At 46.9% G+C, this 24020-nt stretch overlaps 1 protein-coding gene across 1 annotated transcript in view; it reads right to left on the bottom strand.

The window, feature by feature from the left end:
* Positions 1-24020, bottom strand: part of LOC133350567 (anthrax toxin receptor 1-like) — an 82442-nt gene that overhangs the window by 33090 nt on the left and 25332 nt on the right. The window contains exons 9-13 of the mRNA XM_061565032.1: positions 23700-23780; positions 20303-20363; positions 12332-12430; positions 8077-8146; positions 1685-1763 (exon numbers count right to left, since the gene is read on the bottom strand). Of these exons, the coding sequence (XP_061421016.1) occupies positions 1685-1763; positions 8077-8146; positions 12332-12430; positions 20303-20363; positions 23700-23780 (390 nt within the window). The remainder of the gene's footprint in view (positions 1-1684; positions 1764-8076; positions 8147-12331; positions 12431-20302; positions 20364-23699; positions 23781-24020) is intronic.

Raw genomic sequence — 24020 nt, 5'->3', positions numbered from 1 at the left:
TCTGTGAATGTGCCTGTTTGTATTCTCATCCGTGTAAGTGTGTACACGTGTGTTTGGAGAGTGTGTGTATATGTGTATGTGCCTTGTGTGTATGAATCATGTGGTGGCAGTGGTGTCGTGGATAGTGCACTCCGCTATGAACCCAGAGACGTCAATTCCAGGCCATGCACAAAGTCAGTGGCATGTAGTATCTAAACCAATACTGCGATCTCCCTGGGTAGACACACCCTAAAATGAAAACTGGTATTCTGGTCTGTTCGGATCAGCACTGGGCAGAGCAAGCCACAGAGCAGAAATAGGTCCCACCTAAGGTAGCAGCAACACTTTAGTTACACCGTTCTATTTTACACGGCTAATATACGTGCATTATACTGGTAGGAACCTCCTGGTTACACCAGCCCACAGGGGATTATTGTGTCCGTCCGTCCGTCGTGCATCCAAAAATGGGAGGGGTGGGGCTGGATGGGGAGGGGAGGGTGGGGAGGGTGGGGCTGGGTGGGGGGTGGGAGAGGTGGGGCTGGGTGGGGAGGGGCTGGTCACCCCGTGGTTCCCTTATAAAACTCAACGTTTAACCTACTCACGCCGGCTTGTGCCTGCCCTCACAGTCGGCCATATTTGCTGAATACACCACGCCGCCGTTGACCCTGGCCATTGACCGAGCAACCCAACGTTCCTACCAGCTCCCTCCGCAGGAATGTGTTTCCATCGGCCACTCATTTCAAATGGCTCTCACACAATTCGCTGTCATTGGCCACGTAAAACTAATTTGAACTACCAAAGTTACGCTGCCTCTTGTGGCACTGCCACGTGAGGCTTTTACATCTGGATTGAATACTCATTCCCTTGGAACTGCTTTGTGTGTTTAGTTTGTTATCCTTACACCCCTGCACCTCCGATGTGCACAGCTGGCCTCGATTTGCACGGTTGGCTACGTACGGTGCGAAAGAAGTTCAACATACTAACATCTCATCACACTTCTCACGAGCGTACCCACATACTCAAGCGTTTATTATAATGATGAAGCACTCATAGTGTGAGCATTTACAAATAATTTCCCCCCAACGTTTAAAATATGTGTATCGCTTTTACTTCCCTACGACACACGGCACGATGAAGGGGGCAGGGGTGTGTCGTCCTTACGCAACTCCTCCCTGAATGGACCACTTGCTTTACGATCAAATAAAATGGTCTGCTGTCGATAAAGTTTCGTTGGCACTGTCGATGAATCTGTATTAAGGCTGGCAGCGCCTCTGTTTTTTCCCTATTTTTTATTTGACAAGGTAAGGCCCACTGAGCTACATAGCTAATTTTCAGAAGCGACCTGGCCACAAATGATAGCTCAACGAAGTAGCTTATCACGTGGAAATGTCTAGCAGCGAAATACTCTTCAACGCACGTTTCTAAATGTGGAGGGAAAAACTGGAGGACCAAAAGAAAAATCCATGCGACCATTGGGACAGAGAGAGAGAGAGAGAGGCGTCAAGGTAGGGATCAAACCCGCGACCTCCTGCATAACTGGCGAGGTAGTTAACATCTCGCCACAGCGGTGCCCACAAAATACAAACAAACACATTGTCCTCGGAGACGTTGTTGCTGCTCTCTACTGAGCTGAAGCGATGCGCGTGGATTTAACGCACGACACGTTCAGCCGTTGTCGCCGTCGTTTTTATTTTTCGGTACTCACGCATTTGGCGGCAGTGATGGTGGTGGAGCTCGTCAGGAAAGACTGCCCCTCATTGATGCTGACCTGCAAATGAACCGTCCTGTGGAAGTCGGCGGAGAGGGGAGGGTGGGTTGGTGGTGGTGTTTTGGGAGGACAGAACAAATGCGAGCATCAGCCAAATGTCCCCGTCACTGGCCCCAGTTCAAGCTCACTTCCCCCAGATGTACGCAAACATTTTGGTATGTTAGTTGATTGTCTTCCTCTTCCCGCCTATCCTATGCTTCTTTTGCACACTTTTAACATTTAGCTCCATTGTTTTTTGTCAATGTCAGTTTTTGTTCCGTACGTCAAAGTGATTAACGCACACACCGATTAAATAAGGACATTCTATTGAACGCATTGAAGAGCGACTGAACGTATGTACGCCTGATGGCCGGTGGTCGGGAAAGACGTCAGTGGCAGGCAAAGGACAAAGGCCTCCCGGCGTCCGTCAATATACTCTTAGTTCTTTCGGTAAAGTCACGTAGGTAAAAAATGAAATTAAAATTAATAAAATAAAAATCACGACGTTTCGGAGGCAACACAAGTCTCCATCATCAGGTGGGACCGTCACAGCCAGATTTGCTGCATCAAGGTTTTTCTGCATCAACCTTGATGCAGAAAATCTGGCTGTGACGGTCCCACCTGATGTTGCCTCCGAAACGTCGTGATTTTTTTTTTATTAATTTCATTTTTTACCTACGTGACTTTACCGAAAGAACTAAGAGTATGAATCCTTGCAGTCACAAAAGCTTCAAGTCCGTCAATATCCCTCACGGTCCCCATGATATCACAACGCATTGAGCAGCTCCTGCACATTGAGCTGATCTTACGGCTTCATCTCAACGGGAGAGTTATCCCGTGAGTGGTGCTCTCTCCTTTGGCCGCCGTTCCGTCACAAGCCAAGCATCACCCATCTCTTCTTGCAAGATGTCCCGCGACAGCTCACTTGCGTTGCTTCATGTCTGTGGCCTTTTTACATTTGTAATTGTATCTCAGAAATTGGTGACAAAAATTTGATTAAGAATAATCTTCACGATCATCATAGCAATCAAGGAATTGCCGACAATTATGTTGCAATCTGGAGCCCATGCAATGTTTTGTTTCACTGATTACATTTCTCCACTTTCTAAGAATGTTTCCAGCCTTATCCCAACAAAAATCAGGACATTTTTTTTGCGTGATTTTGCAATGAACATTTAGCAAAATATTCCCAGCCCTTTTTGCAAACAGAGCACAGAATAATAAGAATAAGAATTTCGCAAATATGTCTATTTAGATTTTTATTTTTCAGCACATCGTGACGCTGTAGCACTGGCCACCTTGGGTGATCTCGACGAGCCATTTTGAGGGCGATGTCTCAATCATCACAAACAAACAAAAAACCCCGCGCTTTTGGTGCGATTGCGATTGATCAGCTTGCTATAAAAACGCTCGGGGAATTCGTTGCATCGGGGCGACGAGAAAAAACAATACGTTAGTCGCCGGGGGTTAACGACTGAGCCGTGAACACGAGTGTCGCAGCTTGGCCTGGCCACGGAGCAGACAATCAAACCAAATCAGAGAAACCCAGAAGGTCTCACCGAGCTGGTAACGAATGCAACTCAGAAGTCAAATTTCAAAAACAAAAAAATCTGTTCACGGCCGGCAACGGCGGTCCCTGCCAGGCGGAGCACGTCACGTAACGCTGGCGAGCGCCCAAGTGCCTCTATCGGGAGCCAAAATGATCAGCGGAACTGACTTCCTGTCGCTGTTCCGACATTTCCTCTCCATCTGTCCTCCGCTTCGAGATGCGCCTGTTCGGGTACAGTGCGGCCGTGCCACCGGTGGCGCGGTGACATTTCTCCCCCGCGCCATCTGCTCCGCGGCCGGGCCAAGCTGCGACACTCGTGTTCACGGCTCAGCCGTTAACCCCCGGCGTCCGCACTAACGTTTTGTTTTTCTCGTCGCCTCGAGATGGCAAACGAATTCCCCCGAGCGGGTTTTTATAGCAAGCTGATCACTCGCAATCGTACCAAAAGCACGCGGGTTGTTTTTTTTGGGGGTTTTTTTTTGGTTTGTTTGTTCGTGATGTTTGAGCCATCGCCGTCAAAATGGCTCGTCGCTTACCACCCAGGGTCGCCAGTGCTCCCAACGATTTGATTGAAATAGCGTGTTTTGGCTTAATTTCAAATATGCACCAATTGTAGTTGGGGTTTTTTTTTATCAAGAAAAAAACTGCGTTCAAGAAGGGAACCACAGTACGTTTGAAAGAGAATATCATTTTTTGAGGGGGAATAAAAATGATTGTGGCGTGAGTCATCTACGGAATAAGAAAGTAAACATTAGGTGTGTATTTAAAACGGACGGTATATACCAGGGGTCGGCAACCTACGGCTCCGGAGCCGCATGCGGCTCTTTACGGGCTGCTTCTTGACGATATGTACGTATGTACAGTATGTACTCAGATGCATTGCGGCTCTTGAAATACTGAATTTTGTACCGAATTGGAAAGAAATGGCTCTTCTTGTTATTTTGGTTGCCGACCCCTGGTATATACGCTGAGATTTCTACCCACGGTGGACAATGACCAAGGTGGACACCATCAATGGCTGGATACTGGTAGCATTTGCCACCCCACGTGGTACTGACCGCGTCCCACCTTGGCTCACCCCACGTGGTACTGCCCTTGGCTCACAGGATTTTGGGATAACCTTGTTGTTTTGCCAGTCTGTTAACGATGTGTTCCAAGAAAAATGTCCCTGCCCCCACCAAAGAAAACCGACTTTACTTGGAAATGTTTATTTCGCGGCCGAGCATTAAAGTACGACGACGCAGCGTGCATTAATGTGGCGGAAGCGTGGACGGTCAGCACTTTTTTTTAGTCTCGTTGCAATGTTAAGAGCTTAAGAATATTTCCAACATACTTTCCATCCCCCCACCCCCTACCCCACCACTTATCACTTGCACAATGAGAGCCGCTGACGATGGCGCTTCAATGCAAATTGGCTAAACACTCGTCTGGAAATAAAAAAATATATATACGAAACTAACAAGTGTAAGAAATATAATGAAGTGTATAATCAAAAGTAAGAATTACTTCCATTTCGCCGAGACAGGGAGCAGCTAAGGAAGCGTGGCATCAAAATGTTATAAACACGCATTCATTACACGCTTGTTCCAAGCAGACAAGGTTAGTTAAGGTTACAGCATTTTTAATGATCCAAAGATTAATTAACTGCTACCCAATGAAATCCCAAAGATTATTTTAAAGATTAATTGACATTCTTTTCTGTTGCGCGTTAATTACATCAGTAACAAAGGGACTCGCAAAATGGTCCCGGGGCCGTGAGGCTAATTTTTTTGGCTTCGTGTTGCGAAGTTACGCTCCGCCTAAACGCGCGACAGCTAGAAACCTATACTCTTAGTTCTTTCGGTAAAGTCTCCATGTAGATAAAAAATGAAATAAAAATAAATAAAAATAAAATAATAAAAATCACGACGTTTTGGAGGCAACACAAGTCTCCGTCATCAGGTGGGACCGTCACAGACAGATTTGCTGCATCAAGGGTGCAGCAAATCTGGCTGTGACGGCTGATGCAGCAAATCTGGCTGTGACGGTCCCACCTGATGACGGAGACTTGTGTTGCCTCCGAAACGTCGTGATTTTTATTATTTTATTTTTATTAATTTTTATTTCATTTTTTACCTACATGGTGACTTTACCGAAAAAAACAAAGTGTATGAATCCTTGTAGTCACGAAAGCTTCAAATCTAGAAATAAGGGGCTTGAACGGTAAAACAAAAAGGATCCGTTAAAGGGAAAGGCCAGGGATTGGCTAGAGGTAAAAACAAGGACGAGAAAGTTCGAGAAAAGGGGCTGAGTGAGATGTAAGGGGAGAGAGCACGAGGAGTGGGGACGCTCGGAGGAAGATACAAGCAGGAAGACAAGGACGAAGCCTAGATCCTCTCATTTGTGGAAATCGTTAGTAGGGTTCCTTCTTTTGTAAACCTTAAATAAAAGTGGCTCTTCATATAACTTGTCGTCGAGTCGTTACACAAATATCCCCGCGCCTCCGATGAGCACGGTTGTCTACACACAGTGCGAAAGCAGTTCGACAAACACATGTGTGCGTAGAGCTCAGTGGGCCTGACCTGTATTCTTGGTTCTTTCGGTAAAGTCACGTAGAGGGAAAATAATAAAATAATAAAAATAAAACAGACGCTGTCTTACCGACAGCGTCTGTTTCTTCACCTGAGGACGGCTGCTTGCGTTGTGGCCGAAACGTCGTGAGAATTGTATTTTATTATGTTTCATTTTTATTATTTTATTATTTCCCTTCTACGTGACTTTACCGAAAGAACCAAGAATATGGATCCCTGCAGTCACGAAAGCTTTAAATCGAAAAATAATAAAATAATTAAAATATAACAGACGCTGTCTTTCCGACAGCTCTGTTTCTTCACCTGAGGACGGCTGCTTGCGTTGTGGCCGAAACGTCGTGAGAATTATTTTATTATGTTTTATTTTTATTATTTTATTACTTCCCTTCTACGTGACTTTACCGAAAGAACCAAGAATATGGATCCCTGCAGTCACGAAAGCTTTAAATCGGGGGCCTTACCTGGTTAAATAAAATACTTTATAGTTCCATTAATTTGTTATCACACCTTCAAGAGTGCCGTTTGTTGCTGGCTGCTGGGCGTTTTCCGCTTGGGTCCGTGGTCGCTCGGCAACGGCGATAATTTTATTTTTTTAGCAAAAAGCCTGTAATTTACTGTGCATTGTTAAAACCGATGGAGCCCACAGAGTGGATTCCGCTGTGAGTTACCGCCAGGGAAGCTTGGCTCAGAGTCGCGGTACCAGATGCTGGGCTGACGCTACCGATCTCCATCCAAGTCAGCGACAAACGCGCGCACGGCGCTCCCGATAAGGAGGTTTTGGCGCTTACGAGCACTGTAATCTTCCCTACAGTTTTGACACGATGCGAGTCGACTGTACGGTCGTTCCAGTAGGCAAAGAACTCAACACGAGCTGGGGTGAATCGATCATACGTCGCGTCCGATTTGTGAAATATTGCACGCGTGATAAGTCGTGTTGATTATTATTAATTCACCGGTAATTTTTATCAATACTGTATTGTCTTCAGTGATAATCTTATGGGATATGCATTGGCTTTATAAAACCTTACATTTCAACTGCAGTTAAAAAACGTGTACTCCTGTACACAATCCTTGATACGACCGTACATAAATTTGGCAAGACTGTAGAAATTATTGATCTTACAAACTTGAGAGAACATATCTCGGGACACTACAGTCACAACAGATTTAAATCACAAGGGTAAATTGAAGAATATATACTCATATTAGCAAAAGCCGTGTCAGTCGATGACGGAATCGACATGAAATGGAGGGCATTGAAAACTATGCCTTTGTGTTTTTTTTCTTCCAATTATCTTCCATATGGCAAATCAATAACATGTCCAGAGAAGTTATAATTATCGTCCACAACTATTTCAGCTAGCAGTCGATCACCTTGTGCCAGAGAGTAGCCCCAAATCGGCTTCGGAGGGCCTTTTAAAATCAGGCCTACTGAAACAAATAATGTGGACACCTTGTTTTATTAGACCCCTAGCAATACCGAATGTTCCATGTCAATTAAACCAAAGTATGGTTTCATGAAATAAGCCAAATTCAGCAACACACCACATTTAATATCATTTGTTTAGTGCAGTCGTTGGTGATCTGATGAGACCATTAACGCTGTTTAATCATGAGTGGCTGAAACCTGGATTGGAACCCAGGTCCCAGAGAGGCTGGCTCAGTGCTGTGACAGCATTAACCGCCTGAGCCAGTCGACATTTAAAATGCATATAAATATATTTTACAGATAAAACTGCTATTTATCCTTGCTTGTGTTGCCTCCGAAACGTCGTGATTTTTATTAAATTTTTATTTTACTTTTATTAATTAAATTTTTTTACCTACGTGACTTTACCGAAAATACCTAAGAATATACTGCTATTTATCTACGGGGAAAATTGCAGGAAATACGTGTGGCAAGCGAACAAGCCATTAAATTTCGATTTAAAGCTTTCGTGACTGCAGGGATTCATCTTCTTGGTTCTTTCGGTAAAGTCACGTAGAAGGGAAGTAAAAAAATATATAATTAAATTATATTATATTATTTTATTATATTATTTTATTATGTTTAATTTTTATTATTTTATTACTTCCCTTCTACGTGACTTTACCGAAAGAACCAAGAAGATGAACAAGCCATTTCCAACGGGGACACAGCAGAGGAGAAGGAACAGCCTCCCATAATGAATAGGCCACGTGTTGCGTGCACCCCTCGTCGGCCGTGTAGGAACAAGGAGAGGGCATCTTACTTTCCCGACTCGTAGATGACGGGTCCCCTGCAGCGCATGTACGTCTCCGTCACGTCCACAGCCTTCTCCGCTGTAACGGCACGAGATGGCACGCGATGGCACAGCGAGCGAGTTATTCCGGCGGGAAGGCAGGGTGCATTTGTGCCCGCCATGCGTCTGCTTGACTCGTCTATTGCGGGTTTGCAGGTTGCACACAAAGAGGCCAGGCGATTAAAGACGCTTCACATACACAGTCTGACCAAAGGTGTTGTGTAAAGTAAAAAGAAAACGACACTCTAGGTCCGTCGGTTCAGAATTGCATGCAGCTGACTACGCCATATCGGCCCACAAAGCGAACATAGAGCCAATTCTGACGTTCAAAGCCATGCCTGTGGTCAGTGACGCGATGTGGTTGGCAGGCATGGGCCCTGGTGCAAGAGATGAAATGAAGGCCCCCGAATCAAATTTTCCTCACGGTTTACAGCCCAGCATCTGAGCCCCTCCGGCCTGTGGACCCCGGTACAGTTGAACCGCCTGCACACCCCATAGCTTTGTCTGTGGTCGATGTGCAGCAACGGTCTCATGTGACAGAAATTGCAAGGAAGCCCTCATGCGAGTGTCCAGTTAGTCAAGGTTGTTGGGTCATAATGGGCAATGTCGCTTGATGGCCACCTTCCACTACATCCCGTAGCTGCTGTAAAACTCGGCATCCACATTTCAAGAACTCTCTGGGTTTAAGTGTTCCCTTTGGTTGCCAATGCCTGTATATTAGCTCTAAGCTACTGCTATAAAATAAACTATTACATTTTAGCGGGTAAGGCCCCCGGAGCGATATAGCTCGTTTTCAGAAGTGACCTGGCCACAATTGATAGCTCAACAAAGTGGCTTATCATGTGGGCATTTATAGCAAGCAAATACGAGAAACGCACGTTGATTCTAAATGCGGAGGGAAAAACAATAAGACCCGGAGAAAGATGCACGTGACCATGAGCAGAACATGCAAACTTCAAATATACAGCAGGCGTCAGGGTCGGGATCGAACCCACGACCTCCTGCATACCAGGCGAGGTAGTTAACATCTCATAGCCACCGTGGTTATGATGAGAGAGAGAGACACACAAACTCCAAATATACAGCAGCAGGCGTCAGGGTCGGGATCGAACCCACGACCTCCTGCATACCAGGCGAGGTAGTTAACATCTCCTAGCCACCGTGATGATGATGAGAGAGACACACAAGCTCCAAATATACAGCAGCAGGCGTCAGGGTGCGATCGAACCCACGACCTCCTGCATACCAGGCGAGGTAGTTAACATCTAGCCACCGTGACGATGATCAAAATAGACAAATTCCAAATATACAGCAGCAGGCGTCAGGGTCGGGATCGAACTCACGACCTCCTGCATACCAGGCGAGGTAGTTAACATCTCCTAGCCACCGTGGTTATGATGAGAGAGAGAGAGACATACAAACTTCAAATATACAGCAGCAGGCGTCAGGGTCGGGAATGAACCCACGACCTCCTGTATACCAGGCGAGGCAGTTAACATCTCGCCATCTACGTAACTCCGTATGTAACCTGCCCTTCTCCATGCTGTACATGAACGTCCCCACCCATCACAATCTTTTTTACCCAATTATATCTAAAACATTTTTTTATCACGTTCTAAAAATTATTTTCGATAATGTGCGCACCTTTGCCAAACTATTGTTGGATGAGGGTCTCCTCCCCATTGCTGCGTGTGCACATGCAAGGATTTTTTTCAACATACTTCACCACGCTGGTCGACGCAGGTCGGTGAAACACTTAATCGTTTAGAACAATTTAGACTCGTAGATACAACACATAAAATATGTACTGTTAGTGAAACTCTATAAGACCACTACTGGGACATGTTATTTATATGTGGAACATTGCCACGAAACCAGTTGCATGCTGAGGAATGTTATTATCTCAGACCGATGGCTAGTTTCCCAAAAAATGTGACACAGAGGCAACAGTGAGCCATTGAGATCGGGTTTTAAAATAGCAACTTCTGCAACGAATGGAACACTTGTTCTGCTGCATGTTTACAAGAGCACATCTATTATTGCCTCTGGGAAGGTTCAATTGGCAATTAGGGGGGGAACGGGTGTTGTTGGTTAAATCATATTGTAATTATAAAATAGTAGGATTTGCATGGCATTGTGTTTTTGAGTTTATCTTATTATTATTGTGAAGCTCCCTGGAATGCTGTGTGTGAAGAGCAGTTTATACAAGCGTTTTGTATCGTATACTGTATTGCATTTCACCTCCCTGGTAAGCGGAGTAGCGAATGGTTTTACCCTGTGGTTTTGCCCAATCTCTTTAACCTCAGAAGCTAAATGAATGGGCAATGGGAGAAAGACTTGATAGTTCTGTGCAGAAGCCGCTCACAGGCTCCCGAATAATGGAATCAATGTAAGTTTATAATGCACTTAGGCAATGCTGTGAGCGTTCCATAATTAAATTACTTTCTATTACGGCACGTATTGACATCCGCTGGAGTTGACCCTTGTATCCATGAAGCATCCAATGTTTTTCTTCCATGAATGCGTACAGTATATACTGAGTGGAGTTGTTGCACAGTGTGTTTCTGCATTTTGGACCCAATGATATGAATGTCAGTCCTGGCCATGGCTCAAACGACACACAAAAGCGCTTGCCACAAATGAACCACAACACCATGCTGATCTCATCTTCTTGGTTCTTTCGTAAAGTCACGTAGAAGGGAAGTAATAAAATAATAAAAATAAAACACATTATTATTTTATTACTTCCCTTCTACGTGACTTTACCGAAAGAACCAAGAAGATGAATCCCTGCAGTCACGATAGCTTTAAATCGAAACATGCCGATCTCGTCAAGTAGCATAATCCACCATCACGTGACACTCTGCCCATCGCAGCAGCAGCAGCAGCAGCGGCGGCTTTTTGATACCCGTCGAACAAAGGCGGCCACCGCATCGCACGGCGCTCTCAGACGTGCATCCTGCAGCCGTCCGGAACGCGAATCCTTCCGCTGTTAGGAAGCTACTGGAGCTATGCAGTTTTACCTGCACCTCTGATTGGCACGGTTGGCTACGTACTGTGCGAAAGAAGTTCAACATGCAGTCCATGCATGGCTGACGTCGATGACCAGTGATACCTGCACTGCTCCCGTGCCCACCTACTTCACCAAGACGCGCCGACCGCCTCCTTATCGCTCTTCTATAGCTACTACCGTGGGTCACTGCTCCCGTGAACTTCACACGGACACATCGATTCCTCCACCCACGTTGAGGGCTCGGTGTCTGAGACACTGACCGTTTCATCTCAATCTAGAATTGAAGCTTTCGTGACTGCAGGAATTATACTCATTTGTTTTTTTCGGTAAAGTCACGTATGTAGAAATAAAATACAAATTTAATAAATAAAATTTAATAAAAATAAATCACGACGTTTCGAACGCAACACAAGCGCTCATCGTCAGGTGGAAATGGGGTAAAACACATAGCGAGGGAACACACAGGGGGACACCACGTGCATAGCACACAGAGATCGGCAAACTGCATGGAGGCAAATACAGCAAGAAGATGGGAGACGAGAACTCAACAAACCTTAGAAACATCACGTGATGCAAAACCAGTCGGCCAACAACACAGACACTAACCTGGTTGACCACGTATTTTAAAAGACTGCTAAATTTTTTTAGTTCATCTTCTGTTTCATCTTATCCATACCGTGTTCAAGCGCCCACCACCACCACCACACCGCAGGCCACAACAAATGCTTCTCTGTCTGCTTATTCCCTTGCACTGCTTCACTTTGAAATTCCCTCCCATTGTCTCTTTTCCCTACAAGTTCTTACAGCCGCGGTGGCCAGGAGATGTTAACTCCCTTGCCTGGTATACAGGAGGTCGTGGGTCCGATCCCGAACCTGACGCCTGCTGTATATTTGGAGTTTGTGCATGTCTCTCTCTCCGTGGTCGCATGGATTTTTCTCCGGCTTTCCTGGAGTTTCCCATCCACATTGAGAATAAACATCGCGCGTTTACAGTATTTGGCTGCGAGAAATGTTCACGTGATAAGCCACTTCGTTGAGCTATCATTTGTGGCCAGGTTCGCTTCTGAAATCAGTTTAGTTTTATTTTATGTATTGCCACTTTGCGACCATGTTGTTTGTTGTTGGGCCTTTAGGCCTGTACTCAGCAAGCGTGTAAATACATATAAAAAAGCACTGTGGTGCAGTAGTGGGGGGGAAGGGGATATTACTCACTGATGGACGTGGTGTCGTTGATCTGGAAGATGCACTGCGTGTTCTCCCCGGCCCGCGCGCGCGTGAAGCCGTTGCCCTGGATCACGACGTCGTACTCCTCTGCGGGAACGTGACACACGGCGGGCGACGTTCATTGCCGCGGTCGAAGATCAAAGACGCGTGCGCCGGGCCTGCAGTCGCCACTGCTGGCGGCCAGGACGCAAGGGCCTCCCAGCTGACGTGAACTCGGGGGGGGGGGGGGGTTGGTGGTTACGGGAATCGATCGGCCCCTTCAACGTGGACCGGTCGGCGTTTGGAAGAGATCGGCGTGAGCCGCGCTTCGTTCCGCCGCGCGCGACCTGCCAACCGCCTCGCCTGCGGTGGTCGGAGGTGCGGGCGATGTGAGAAGATGCGTGTCCCGTTGTTTCAACTGCCGCTCGCTGGACGTGGAGTTGAACCGGCGACCTCCGGATTGCAAGTCCAGTGTGCCAACCTTTGCACGACGGCAGCTGCCAATTGCAATGATTGCGAGCGTTGTATAAGTTGCGTAGATTCTGGCGGTTGTGCTAATGTGCTGTTTAGCTTCTCCTGCAGGGGCTCCCTGGACATCATACCGAACGACAGCACGCGGCGCGGCGCAACTCGAAACCGCATCGGGCGGTCTTCAGTCTTTTATTTTTCTCTTTCGAAAAACACCCCGTCGATCGAGTGTCGTGAATCTTGTCGTGAGCAGCCTGCCACCCCTGGCTTGTTTGTGCCAATTCCTCGCACGCGTGAGGCGACCAGGGGACCCCAGAGAGTACCCGTGACTCGTTCGCAAGAGGAGCGACACTTCAATATTCAACATTACTTCAACAATCGAGATCCAAGGCAGTCTTCCATGCAATGACTAAACCAGGCTCAACCCCTGCTCGACTTAGCAAATTTGATAAGATAGGATGCACTCTGGGGGCGGGCGGGAGGGGGGGGGATGAGGCGTGGAGCGAAATAAAGCCAACACGAGCCACCTCCTGCAATAGTCCAGCAGACGGCTGGAGTTGTGGGCGCAGCGATTGAGGAGTTGTGGGCGCAGCGATTGAGGAGTTGTGGGCGCAGCGATTGAGGAGTTGTGGGCGCAGCGATTGAGGAGGCTCGAGGGAGCGGCACCGACTCACACGGGAGGTCGTTTTCGGAGTCCACGGCGGGGCAGTGCCGTTTCCTCGCGCACGTGTTTAACAAACGTTGTGAAATGTCTAATATGTCATTGACATATTTTAGACATAAAAACAAAACATGTTGCTAAAGCGTACTTTTTCTTGGTTCTTTCGGTAAAGTCACGTAGAAGGGAAATAATAAAATAATAATAAAACATAATAAAATAATTCTCACGACGTTTCCGCTACACCTGAGGACGGCTGCTAGCGTTGTAGCCGAAACGTCGTCAGAATTATTTTATTATGTTTTATTTCTATAATTTTATTATTTCCCTTCTACTTGACTTTACCGAAAGAACCAAGAAGATGAATCCCTGCAGTCACGAAAGCTTTAAATCGAAATTTAAAGCGTACTTATTAGCGGAATGGAGATAGGGTTACATGTTTTTCAACGCAGGTTATGTCAGGGAATGAAATGAAACACCACAGTGTATGTATATGTATAACACGCCACCGTGTATGTATATGTATGATCATCTGCATGCCTATATATTATAATACAGTAATCCCTCGCGACTTCGCGGTTCAAGTTTCGCGGCCTCAGTGCATCGCGGATTTTTCGAACTGATTTAAAGGCCTCATTATACCTGTGCAGTAACACCATCATCATCATCATTCATCATCACATTCATCGAACTGCACAGGTCTGTCATCGTCGTCATTGTCATCGTCATTGTCATCGTCATTATCATCGTCGTCATTACTTGAGTCAAGTCTCAAGATACTACTGTCATTGGTGAGTGTAGAACACCATAATACGTATCGTATGAGGGAGAGAGAGAGTGAATGTATAATATTAAGGTTTTATAATTAAATAGATTTAAGAAAAATATATATATAAAGTATAAATATACATATTTTAAACATTCTGGTACCCACACACACATATACGGAAATTCCTAGGGGGCCAATCCTACTTCGCGGATTTTCATCTATCGCGAGGGGTTCCGGTCCCCATTAACCGCGATAAACGAGGGATCACTGTGATCTATCACTCAATCTGAATTGCTGAGATGATACGTCATTGAGATGTTACAAAAATAAACGGATTCTGAGGGTAATATCCACTGAGGAGATGGAGCAATTAAAATCGGCTTTGTGTGTGTGTACATGCTCCGTGAGATTATCGCATCGCAAGATTGTCGCAGATGGTGATGGCTTGAGGGGGATTTCATCCAGCAGCGGATCGATCATGGTTATTGATGATGATGATGATGACTAATCATAATCAACACAGGAACATCTAAATTTGGGACGAGTAATAAAGGTCGTGATGTTTAGTGATGATGATGATTATGATATGCATTGGATTGTTAAAATACTTTGCAGTTTAGACTGACACAGCTTACACTATATGTACGATTTATTTGCAATCAATGCAGTTTGTCAACCTCTATCTGGTTTCACGTAACCTCCAGTAGTCCATGATGAGGCTGACCAACTTATATCTCACCCCAAGGGTTGGGAGAGCATTATTTTTGCATTGTTATTTCCCCCCCCCCCTCCCATGAATGTATAAATGCAGACGTGCAATTATTCACTGTAAAGATTTTGCGCCATCGTGCATGTGTCTACACTTTGTTGTATTCTAGAAGCTGTTTATTAAATACGTGTCACATGTACTGTGGAAGGAACACACCACTACATCTTTCGAAATCATTAACACCGAAGAATGATGTAAAATATTATTCAATTCTAAGAGCTCACACTTTTTACAATTACTTAAATAAGAATGATTAAAATAATAACAGTACGAAGAATAATATCCATTATTTATCCAGGAAAGCTACAAAGTCTCAAGTCTTTTTTCCAGGAAGCTCCGTACGACCTACACTTGGATATCTTGCCGATTATAGTCAACAAACGACTCGGCGATGCTGTTGCTGCTCCCTTTGCAGCGGTGCCCAATAACACAAATCATATCAAGAAAGAACTGGACACATTTGTTAAGAACACTGCCTTAAAAGGGAAGTATATGCAAAGCAATGTTTTTGGGAAATGGACCCCCCCCCCCCCTCTTCGTTGCACAAATTACTCCATTCAGGAGTGATTTAAATTCCATGAGATTGTGCTTATAAGGGCTATAATGCATTGATTCATGGGCTTTTACCAACACTTAAGCTACAAATGCGTGCCCTCATGTGTGTACGAATCGGTGTTTTTCGATCCATGCAGCTATTAGCTAATGTGATGCCTTCCAGCCAATAGGGGCTAGTAATTTCACCCACAATGTAAAATAAAATGATAATCCATTTTGAAATGGAATCGCGGCCCTAAATTGTGACGACTCAATGAACCCCAAGGGGGCGAATCTTTACACCCGGGAACTTATAAACGCTTGTGACCGCACCGTACACGGCTGATACGGGTACACGTGTTGACATTTCACGGCCGGATCACAATCTGGGAAAAAAGGAGCCAAACCCACATTCACTTTAAGGATACCCTTACGAGGTGGTCATGTGATTCAGAGATCAACCATGAATAGTGTGTGGCTGCTCAGAAAAATAAATCATTTTGATTCTGAACTCGGGCCCCGAGGGGTGGAAGTTTGAATTCGTCATGGGGTCAGGGAAAACGAGCCATTTGCATTTTTCTTTACAAATCCTGAGATTTGGTGCCTCGATATAAAAAAAAATTACGTGTTTTAGTTCATCACCCAATTGGCTTTTGCAGACCAGCATTATCCGGCAGCATTTGCTTAAACAACCAAATTTTCTGGACCGATTTCGACCTCCTGCGTCTCATCAGTGGAGCCAGACTTTCTTAAACAAATGCTGCTGGGTTACCAGATGTTATTGGCAAGTGCTTCAAGCATAAACACAAGCAGACATGGCACGATTCACCATCCCAGTGATTCCATTTGTCACAATTTTGGGTCAAGATTCTACCGAAGAATCAATTATTTTTCAGTCGTCTTTTTTTGCAGTCACATTGGTTTCATTTCGTTTTGTCTCTTAGGCACATTAGCCTAAAAAAGTAACGGGATCTCAATTGCACACCACGTGCACGCACTTAAAATAATCAATTCTCACGTAAATAATTGATTCTCACATTAACAATTCGATGTGAGGCATTATGCGCAAAGAATGATTGCATCCGACGAACTGATGCATCTTTGCTCGTCTAAAGCTCAGAAACACGTACAGGGTTCCAGTGCCCGCATTATTGAAAGGGGCCTGTAATTTGAAGGGGCGATTATCCATCTCTCAGACGCTATCATGAAGATGTGATGGTACCCACGATTTATCCCACCACTATCATAACTGGTCAGTAACTGACGCAAGATCGGATATGCGTGTCCACCTTCCACAAATGGACATGGATCAAATAATTGACGAAACTGCTGCTGTGTTGAAGTCAAAACCGTCAAACACATCCTGGCAGTGTTGGTGCGATCCATACAGCGACCTCTGCCTCTTGGAATAAATGTAAAAAAAAACTAGCATTCACCTATAACACATTTCAATATCCATTATTTATGTATTTATTTACATGTGGCCAGTGTGAATTCTGGATGGGGGGGAAAAAACAACCCAAGTGTTTAACAAGCAGGGTTGGGATATGGTATGAAACTCTTAAATAATGCTGCAAAACAAAACTGAGAAATGTGAAGAGTTTCTCTCCAATATGTGCCAGTGTCAATATGTTCACAGATGTTTACATACAAAATAATAATGGTTAAGCTCGTGATTAATGTGTTGTCGATTATTAGCAAACGAATGAATAGGTACTCATGAGCAGCACCGACATAGTGGGAGGGCGAGCTTTAATTATGTTTCACAGTATATCAAAATTATTAGTAAAAAAAAAAAAAATGCATTTTATATTGTAAAAAAATTATGATTTTTTTTTTAGATATCAGCACTATTACATTATTTTGACATCACACCATACATTTTGTGTTGTTGCTACAAATGTTGCATTTCAATAGCAACACTCAATTGACACATACACTTGCCCGCTATTACTGCTACAATCATCGGTCAAACGCAAAACAAACAAGACACCGCAATATGTGTGGCCGCACGGCGGATCGCTCGCAGGAACGCGCGCTGCCAGGGAGAGGTATTTACTGGACGTGAGAAGATGACCGAGCGAGCTGTGCGCGCGGAGCGATCGGGGGTTTGCGGTCTGGGGACCGCTCGCGCGATAAATCACAAAGCATATCCGGTGGCTCGGCTAAATCGGGGCCACGGGCACAACGCAAGACCGGGGCCAGTGCCCTCCCCGAGTGTTCTCGGAGCAGGCCGCGACTCGCCGGAGCCGTGCACCTCGCCGTAATGTTTGTATCGACCTTGAACCCTCATTTGAATTGGCTATAGTCTTGGGAGGAAAATGAAGCGCTGATTACTGAGCTGTGAAATTAATACATTTATTCGCGTCGGCTTGATATGTAACACTAACTGATCACCCCGGACACAATATTAATACCTTACATTGTGCCAAACCGGGCCTGCTTTACGGTCGTCAGTCGAGCATGATTGCTTTATTGTGTCAATTTAAATATGGATATACGGTGTGGGTTTAATGACTTTCGGGGAGAATGAGTCCGTTAGACAAGACAGTCCCAGCCAATTCGGAAGGCCCCCCCCCCTTCCCCGGGCCACAGCACGGGAAATGTACACGCACACGCGTCGAGATTTTGACACCCACTGTAATAAGCACATCAGAGGACAAATTGGGTCCAATTATAGCCTGAATAATAATTATAGGTGCGATGACTCCAAAATGATCATTTCACTTTAATATCACCCACTCATTATTTGAGCACACACTGCCAAAATGCTTGTCGTCGCACGCTGCCTGCTAGTGACAACATATTTGGCCTTTTCGTCGTTAGGCACGCTTTTACGCTGCTAATCGCACTCGAGCTCGCCGACGTTGGGAAGTTAGCCGATTTATTTGTTCTATTTTATTTCCTCGCTTGAGGCTGGGGGGGCGGGGGACAGACAGCGCAGCGCGACCCGCCGTCTTTCCCGTCTATCGCCGTCGCTTCCTCGCGCAAGGCCCTGCGTCGTCGCCCCGCCGCGTGGCGAGGGGCCAGTCCGAATCGAGGATGGCGGCGCGGGGGTCGGTGAGGAACTCGCTTGCCGCGGTGGTTTGACCTCCGTCGCGCACCCACTCGCTGCTTTGTCGCGCGCCACCCCCAGCCGCCAGGCCGGTGTGGCCAGCTAAGCTGGCCGAGGATCAGAGCGTCTTCTCCAACGCAGAGGATCTCACTCAATGCTGCGAGAGACCAATGAACTGTACGACCTGACTGGTATTTTTGTTTTTCTTGCAAATTTGTGATAATACAGCAGCGGTGCGGGAGTGGTGGCACAGTGGTTAGCGCACTGCGATATGAACCGGGGGTGACCTGATTTCCTCGGTTCGGTTCCCGGGCCGCGGACAACGTGAGTAGCGAGTGATACCTGAACCGGCCCTATGCCTGCCCGTCTTTACCAACCCGCACTGACCAGAATGGTGAAGTATGGTCAAACAACCCACATGACTGACACAGCACGGGCGAGGCCTTCATCCAGCAGAGGATTGACAAAGGACGATGCACAGCCATGAAATGTATTTCATGCAGTTGCTGCTTGCTTATCGTAATTTGACTTGATTTTATTCAGTTACATTAGTTATCCTACCTACCTCTCTGACCTCACCTCTCCCTACGCTTACTCTGACAGGTCATAAATACACGGCCTCTCTCATCTTCCTATCATTCTCTACATAATGGGAGGTCGTGCTGTCTCCTTTCCTACCTCGAGGTTTGTGTCTGTAGCTGACTCCATTGGTATGTTTAAATGAAAAACTAAAGAGCCGTTATAAATTCGTAGATTTTTCTTAAATGTTGATTGACCTGATGCTTAGGAATATGCGTCCGTAGTATATACTTCGAATGCAATAACGATTGTATTGTCGTTATTTTATATTTAACTTTATCTCAAAGCCAACAATCAACCGTGACACGTTGGTGACATTTCTCAGTTCCACACAGTCCAAGTAAAACGACATCTCGTGAAATAGCAACGACAGTTTCGATTTATAAATCGCCTAAATGCCGTTGCATCTCAAGAGACTTTACAACAATCGAGGAAAAAACACACGCCGGTATGGGTGGGAAGGGTGGGAGGTGGAGGGAGGGGGGATTTGGAGAAGGAAATCATTGGAGAGCGGAGAAAGCGACGGTGCAGCACAGCCCAAGGATAGAGCAACAAGACTTGTAGGAGGTTCAGTGTTTATTTCCGAGGCTCATAGAGCGAGACTAAGACACAAATAGCATTCTTAAGGTCCGGCATTAATGGCCTAGGCCAGGGGTCAGCAATTAAAATAACAAGAAGAGCCATTTTTTTTTAAATCGGTCAAACAAAAAAACCCTCAATATTTCAAGAATTTAAAAAAGCCCTCAATATTTCAAGAGCCACATTGCGCTGTGTTGGTGAATACAAGGACGGTGGTTCATTGATGACGCCGATCCCCTGACCTAGGCTCGTGCAGCCAGGCTGAGGCACCTTTGCAAGTTTCTAAAAAAAAATCAACACCGACAACAACGAACGCAGCTGGGTTGCAGCAGCAGCCGGGTTGCAGCAGCAGAAACGAGTTCAGAGCATTGTTGCGGTGGTGAGGGCTTTGCAAGTGGGGGAGGGGGGGGTGAGTAGGACAAGCCCTTCAAATTGCATCGGGCGGCGTTTGCTCCGTTCCATTTCCAGTGACGTTAAAGAGCGACGTTGGCGTGGACGCACACACGGCGGCCGGGGGAGGGGGGCCGGGGGGGGGGGTGGGGGGGGCGGGGGGGGGCGAGCACACGTACCTCCGATGCAGATGCTCGACGGGTCGACGGATGTGATCCCGGTGCATGACTTCTTCAGGATCTAAAGGGGGTGGGGGGGTGGGGGGGGTACAGAGCACCATCACACGCGTGGGTGAGCGTGTCACGGATTCGCGGCGGGGAGGGAGGGAGGAAAGGGGGGGCACGGCGGACATCCGAGCGCTGCAATTTCTGCGCCGTCGGCCGTTTACGATTTGGGAGGCGAGCGCTTCTCACCGTGCGTGGGTAAAAGCTGTTTACATAATTTATGTAGGGAGTCAACGGAGCCCCCCCCTCCCCACCCGCTTGCCAACCCCCCCTCCCCTTTCACAGCGCACACCAGAGGTAGCAACCGGGTACCCGATACCCGTACCCTACCCGATACCCGGCTACCCATACCCGGCTGGGTACGGTTACGGGTACCCGTTTGCGACCCTGGTGCGGCCGGGTACGGTTAACGGGTAGGCCGTGAGTCACTGGTGAGTAACTGTTAGTCACTCATTTCCCAACGTCTTGTCTCTTCTCACAATTCAAGTTCCTAGAATCAACCCGCCCACGCCTGCAACATGGCTTAATCCCAGAGGTCGCAATCGGGTACCCGATACCCGTACCCTACCCGTATCATTTTTTGTGCTAACCCGGCCGGGTACGGGTAGGGTACGGGTACGGCCGGGTACGGGTACCCGATTGCGACCCTGGTGCGGCCGGGTACGGGTAAGGAATCAAAACCCGTTTGCGACCTCTGGCGCACACTCAAATCTCTCTATCTCCCTCTCTCCGACGTGACGTCCGACGTTTCGCTGCCACACGAGCCGGTGGCAGCCGCTTCGGGAACTGAACTCGACTGGAAAATGCACTTCCATGAAGATGTGCTTGGAAAAGGGAAGTTAGCCCCCCCCCTCCGCCCGCCCGTTGGCCCCCCAGATCGTGGTGAAGCAAAACGATCAGTGATGTCGTTGTCAAACGTCGCGCCAACTCCGGCACGACCCCAACAGCAGAGCGGCCACACAACAACAACAACCGACGAAGCAGCATCATATACATCTGCACGAGGATATTTTGCAACAACAAAAAAATAAATAGAAAAACATTTCTTGCACTTTTACAAAGCTGATTTTGCTTTTACTCTAGTTTGTATGTCATGTACGTATGTCGAAACGTACGTAGCCTACCGTGCGTGCTGAACAAATATAATGTATATCATTTTTGTGCTAAACCTCGGAGACTGTTTTTCTTTTAAACAAGTAAAGGCCCTGTGTGCATAAAAACAAGCTTACAAATGTACTGGCTGTAATTTTTTTTTTACGTTGCATTAATTTCCCAATTCTATAAACATTCCCTCAAAGCCCGTCTCGTTTGAGTAACTTTAAATAAATCGAGCCACAATTCTGCGAATGTCTCTCCAGGGCACCTTAATTTAGGCCCTGCACTTTATTTTCCACGAATGTAAAATCATTCTGAGAAGTAAGCTTCGGAATGTATGCGCGTGAGCTCTATTCAGCATTAGCCTGCTTTGTTGCAAAAACACCAGCTTGATCACCACTCGTGGCTTCCCCCTTTAATCAGCGCACGCTGACAGGCACACGCGGCATGTTGATCCATTTATCTACCCGAGTGCACATTCATTTAGCTACTTGCTTTGCTTTAATTCACTCACTTTTCATAGAACAATCGCACCGAGATACCCAATGTAAATTTAAAAGGACACCACATTTCTCGGGGGTATATATATGTATCTATCGCCACGGTGGCTAGGAGATGTTAACTACCTCGCCTGGTATACAGAAGGTGGTGGGTTCCATCCCGACCCTGACGCCTGCTGCTGCTGTATATTTGGAGTTTGTATATTCTCCCCGCGGTCGCGTGGATTTTTTTCCTGGTCCTCTGGTTTTTCCCACCATAGTCAGAAACGTGTGTTTCAAGTATTTGGCTGCTATACATTTCCACTTGATAAGCCACTTTGTTGAGCTATCATTTGCAAAAAGAGCTATTTCGATCAGTAGGCCTTACCTGGTCAAGCAAAAACAGTAGCTTTTAGTTATAGATATACACAGGCGGTCGCCACTTTTACGACGTCGCAATGCGTTCCCGGAAACCCCGTCGTCGAAAATCGGACTCCGATTTCCCCATAGACAGAAGAAACGGTGGCGACATCACTGGCTGATGTGCTATGTAAACGTAGCAATTGCGCATCGGACCGTCGTAAGCCGGGAGACTGCCTGTGAATTTAAAACAAAACTGCCACAGCAGAGCCGGTGAAAACAAGGCTCAGGTGCGTACACAAATGTCTTCGTGTATAAATATGTGAATCCATTTAAGATCCCCATTTTAACATCATCATCATCATCAGCAGCAGCAAATCGAAGCATGACCCATCCACTGCTGGATGAAGGCCTCCCCCACCCCCCACCCAGCCGTCACCATCTCTCATGTCCATCGCGATGCAACGATACGTTGAGCGCCTCCACGTGAGCGGATTCCGCGGCTCCACCTCTGCGGAGGCCAATTCCTGTCGGGCGCGTTCCCAACCTTCGACTCGCGCTCCATTGTTAGCCTCGACCCAACGGCCATTGCCATTCACTCGTCCTGCCCAGCCAAGCCCACTTTCTTGAGCAACGTTACGTCCCTAAAACCTGAGCACGTTTTCTCATCCAGGTCTTCCTCTCGCTGTCACTCATTTTAGGTCCAGGCGTGGTTTAATTGTAAGCGCCCGTGCTTCTGATCCACGCGTAACAAAAAAAGGTGGCGACACAGACTGATTAAAAACCTTCCCTGTTTACGTGCATTGGTATGTTGCCTTTCGTTGCCAAGTCGAGGCTTCCAAATGCACACCGTCTACCTCTCTATCCCGTCATTTTGATCTCGGCCCACTGTCAATGGCTTTCCGGGGCGTGCGCGTTCTGCTGTGTGTTCTATTCGTGTGTCACTCTGACAGATTGGATTTCGAGCGTTCATCGGAGAGAGTTGCCCGTGCCTCTCGCAACACGGCCACGTGCACAGGCCGCTAAATCACCGTCGCTCTACGGCTCCCGGTGAACTATTGCAATTCGGGCCTCTCCGTAACCTTAGGGAGACAATGGCAAAGATCCACCGGGGGGGGGGGGGGGGGGAGGTGGGGGTCCAGCACCACGCCCAGCCGCCTTTGTCTCCCTATCAGGTGACATTTTACACACCGCACCGGGTACTCGTTCAAGGCTGAGTCGACCTAGGGGAGGCCCAGGACTGATTCAGATAATCGTCGCCGGTCTTGGCCACGAGCGGGAATGGAACTCGGTGCCGCTAACCGCTCCACCACCGCTCCCCTTCAGAGAGCCGCACGGTCGCTCGCTGACAGATGTCGGTCTCGTAGCGTCGACGGCGCACGCTCGCACGTCTCGCGAGAGCGCAGAGAGGCACTCACGGAGTTGATGATGTTTCGCAGGGCGCTGAAGCCCCCGTTGACTGGAAACACATGTTCCTTGCTGTCTGCGATCACGGCGAGCTGTGACAGATGGGGGTGGGGGGGGCGTAGGTGTTAAAACTTGAATCGAGGTGCTCGCATGCTCGGAGCGCGCAAGGAGGCAAAGGGTAGAGTGTTCGTTATCAATGACAGGGGCGATGCGCGTGGAGGAGTGGTATTCTGTACGCGACAGCGTTTTGTAGAAATGCGTTTCATTGTGTGATAGTTTTGTTGGGGGTTTTAAAAAGAAAATATATTTCGACTTTTTTTCTTCCCTCCTGG

Source organism: Lethenteron reissneri, chromosome 34 (assembly GCF_015708825.2).
Source record: "Lethenteron reissneri isolate LAM-NWPU_2019-01 chromosome 34, ASM1570882v1, whole genome shotgun sequence".
NCBI classification, from domain to species: domain Eukaryota; kingdom Metazoa; phylum Chordata; class Hyperoartia; order Petromyzontiformes; family Petromyzontidae; genus Lethenteron; species Lethenteron reissneri.
The sequence above is the reverse complement of the archived record's forward strand: the minus strand, read 5'-3'. Positions and strand labels throughout refer to the sequence as shown.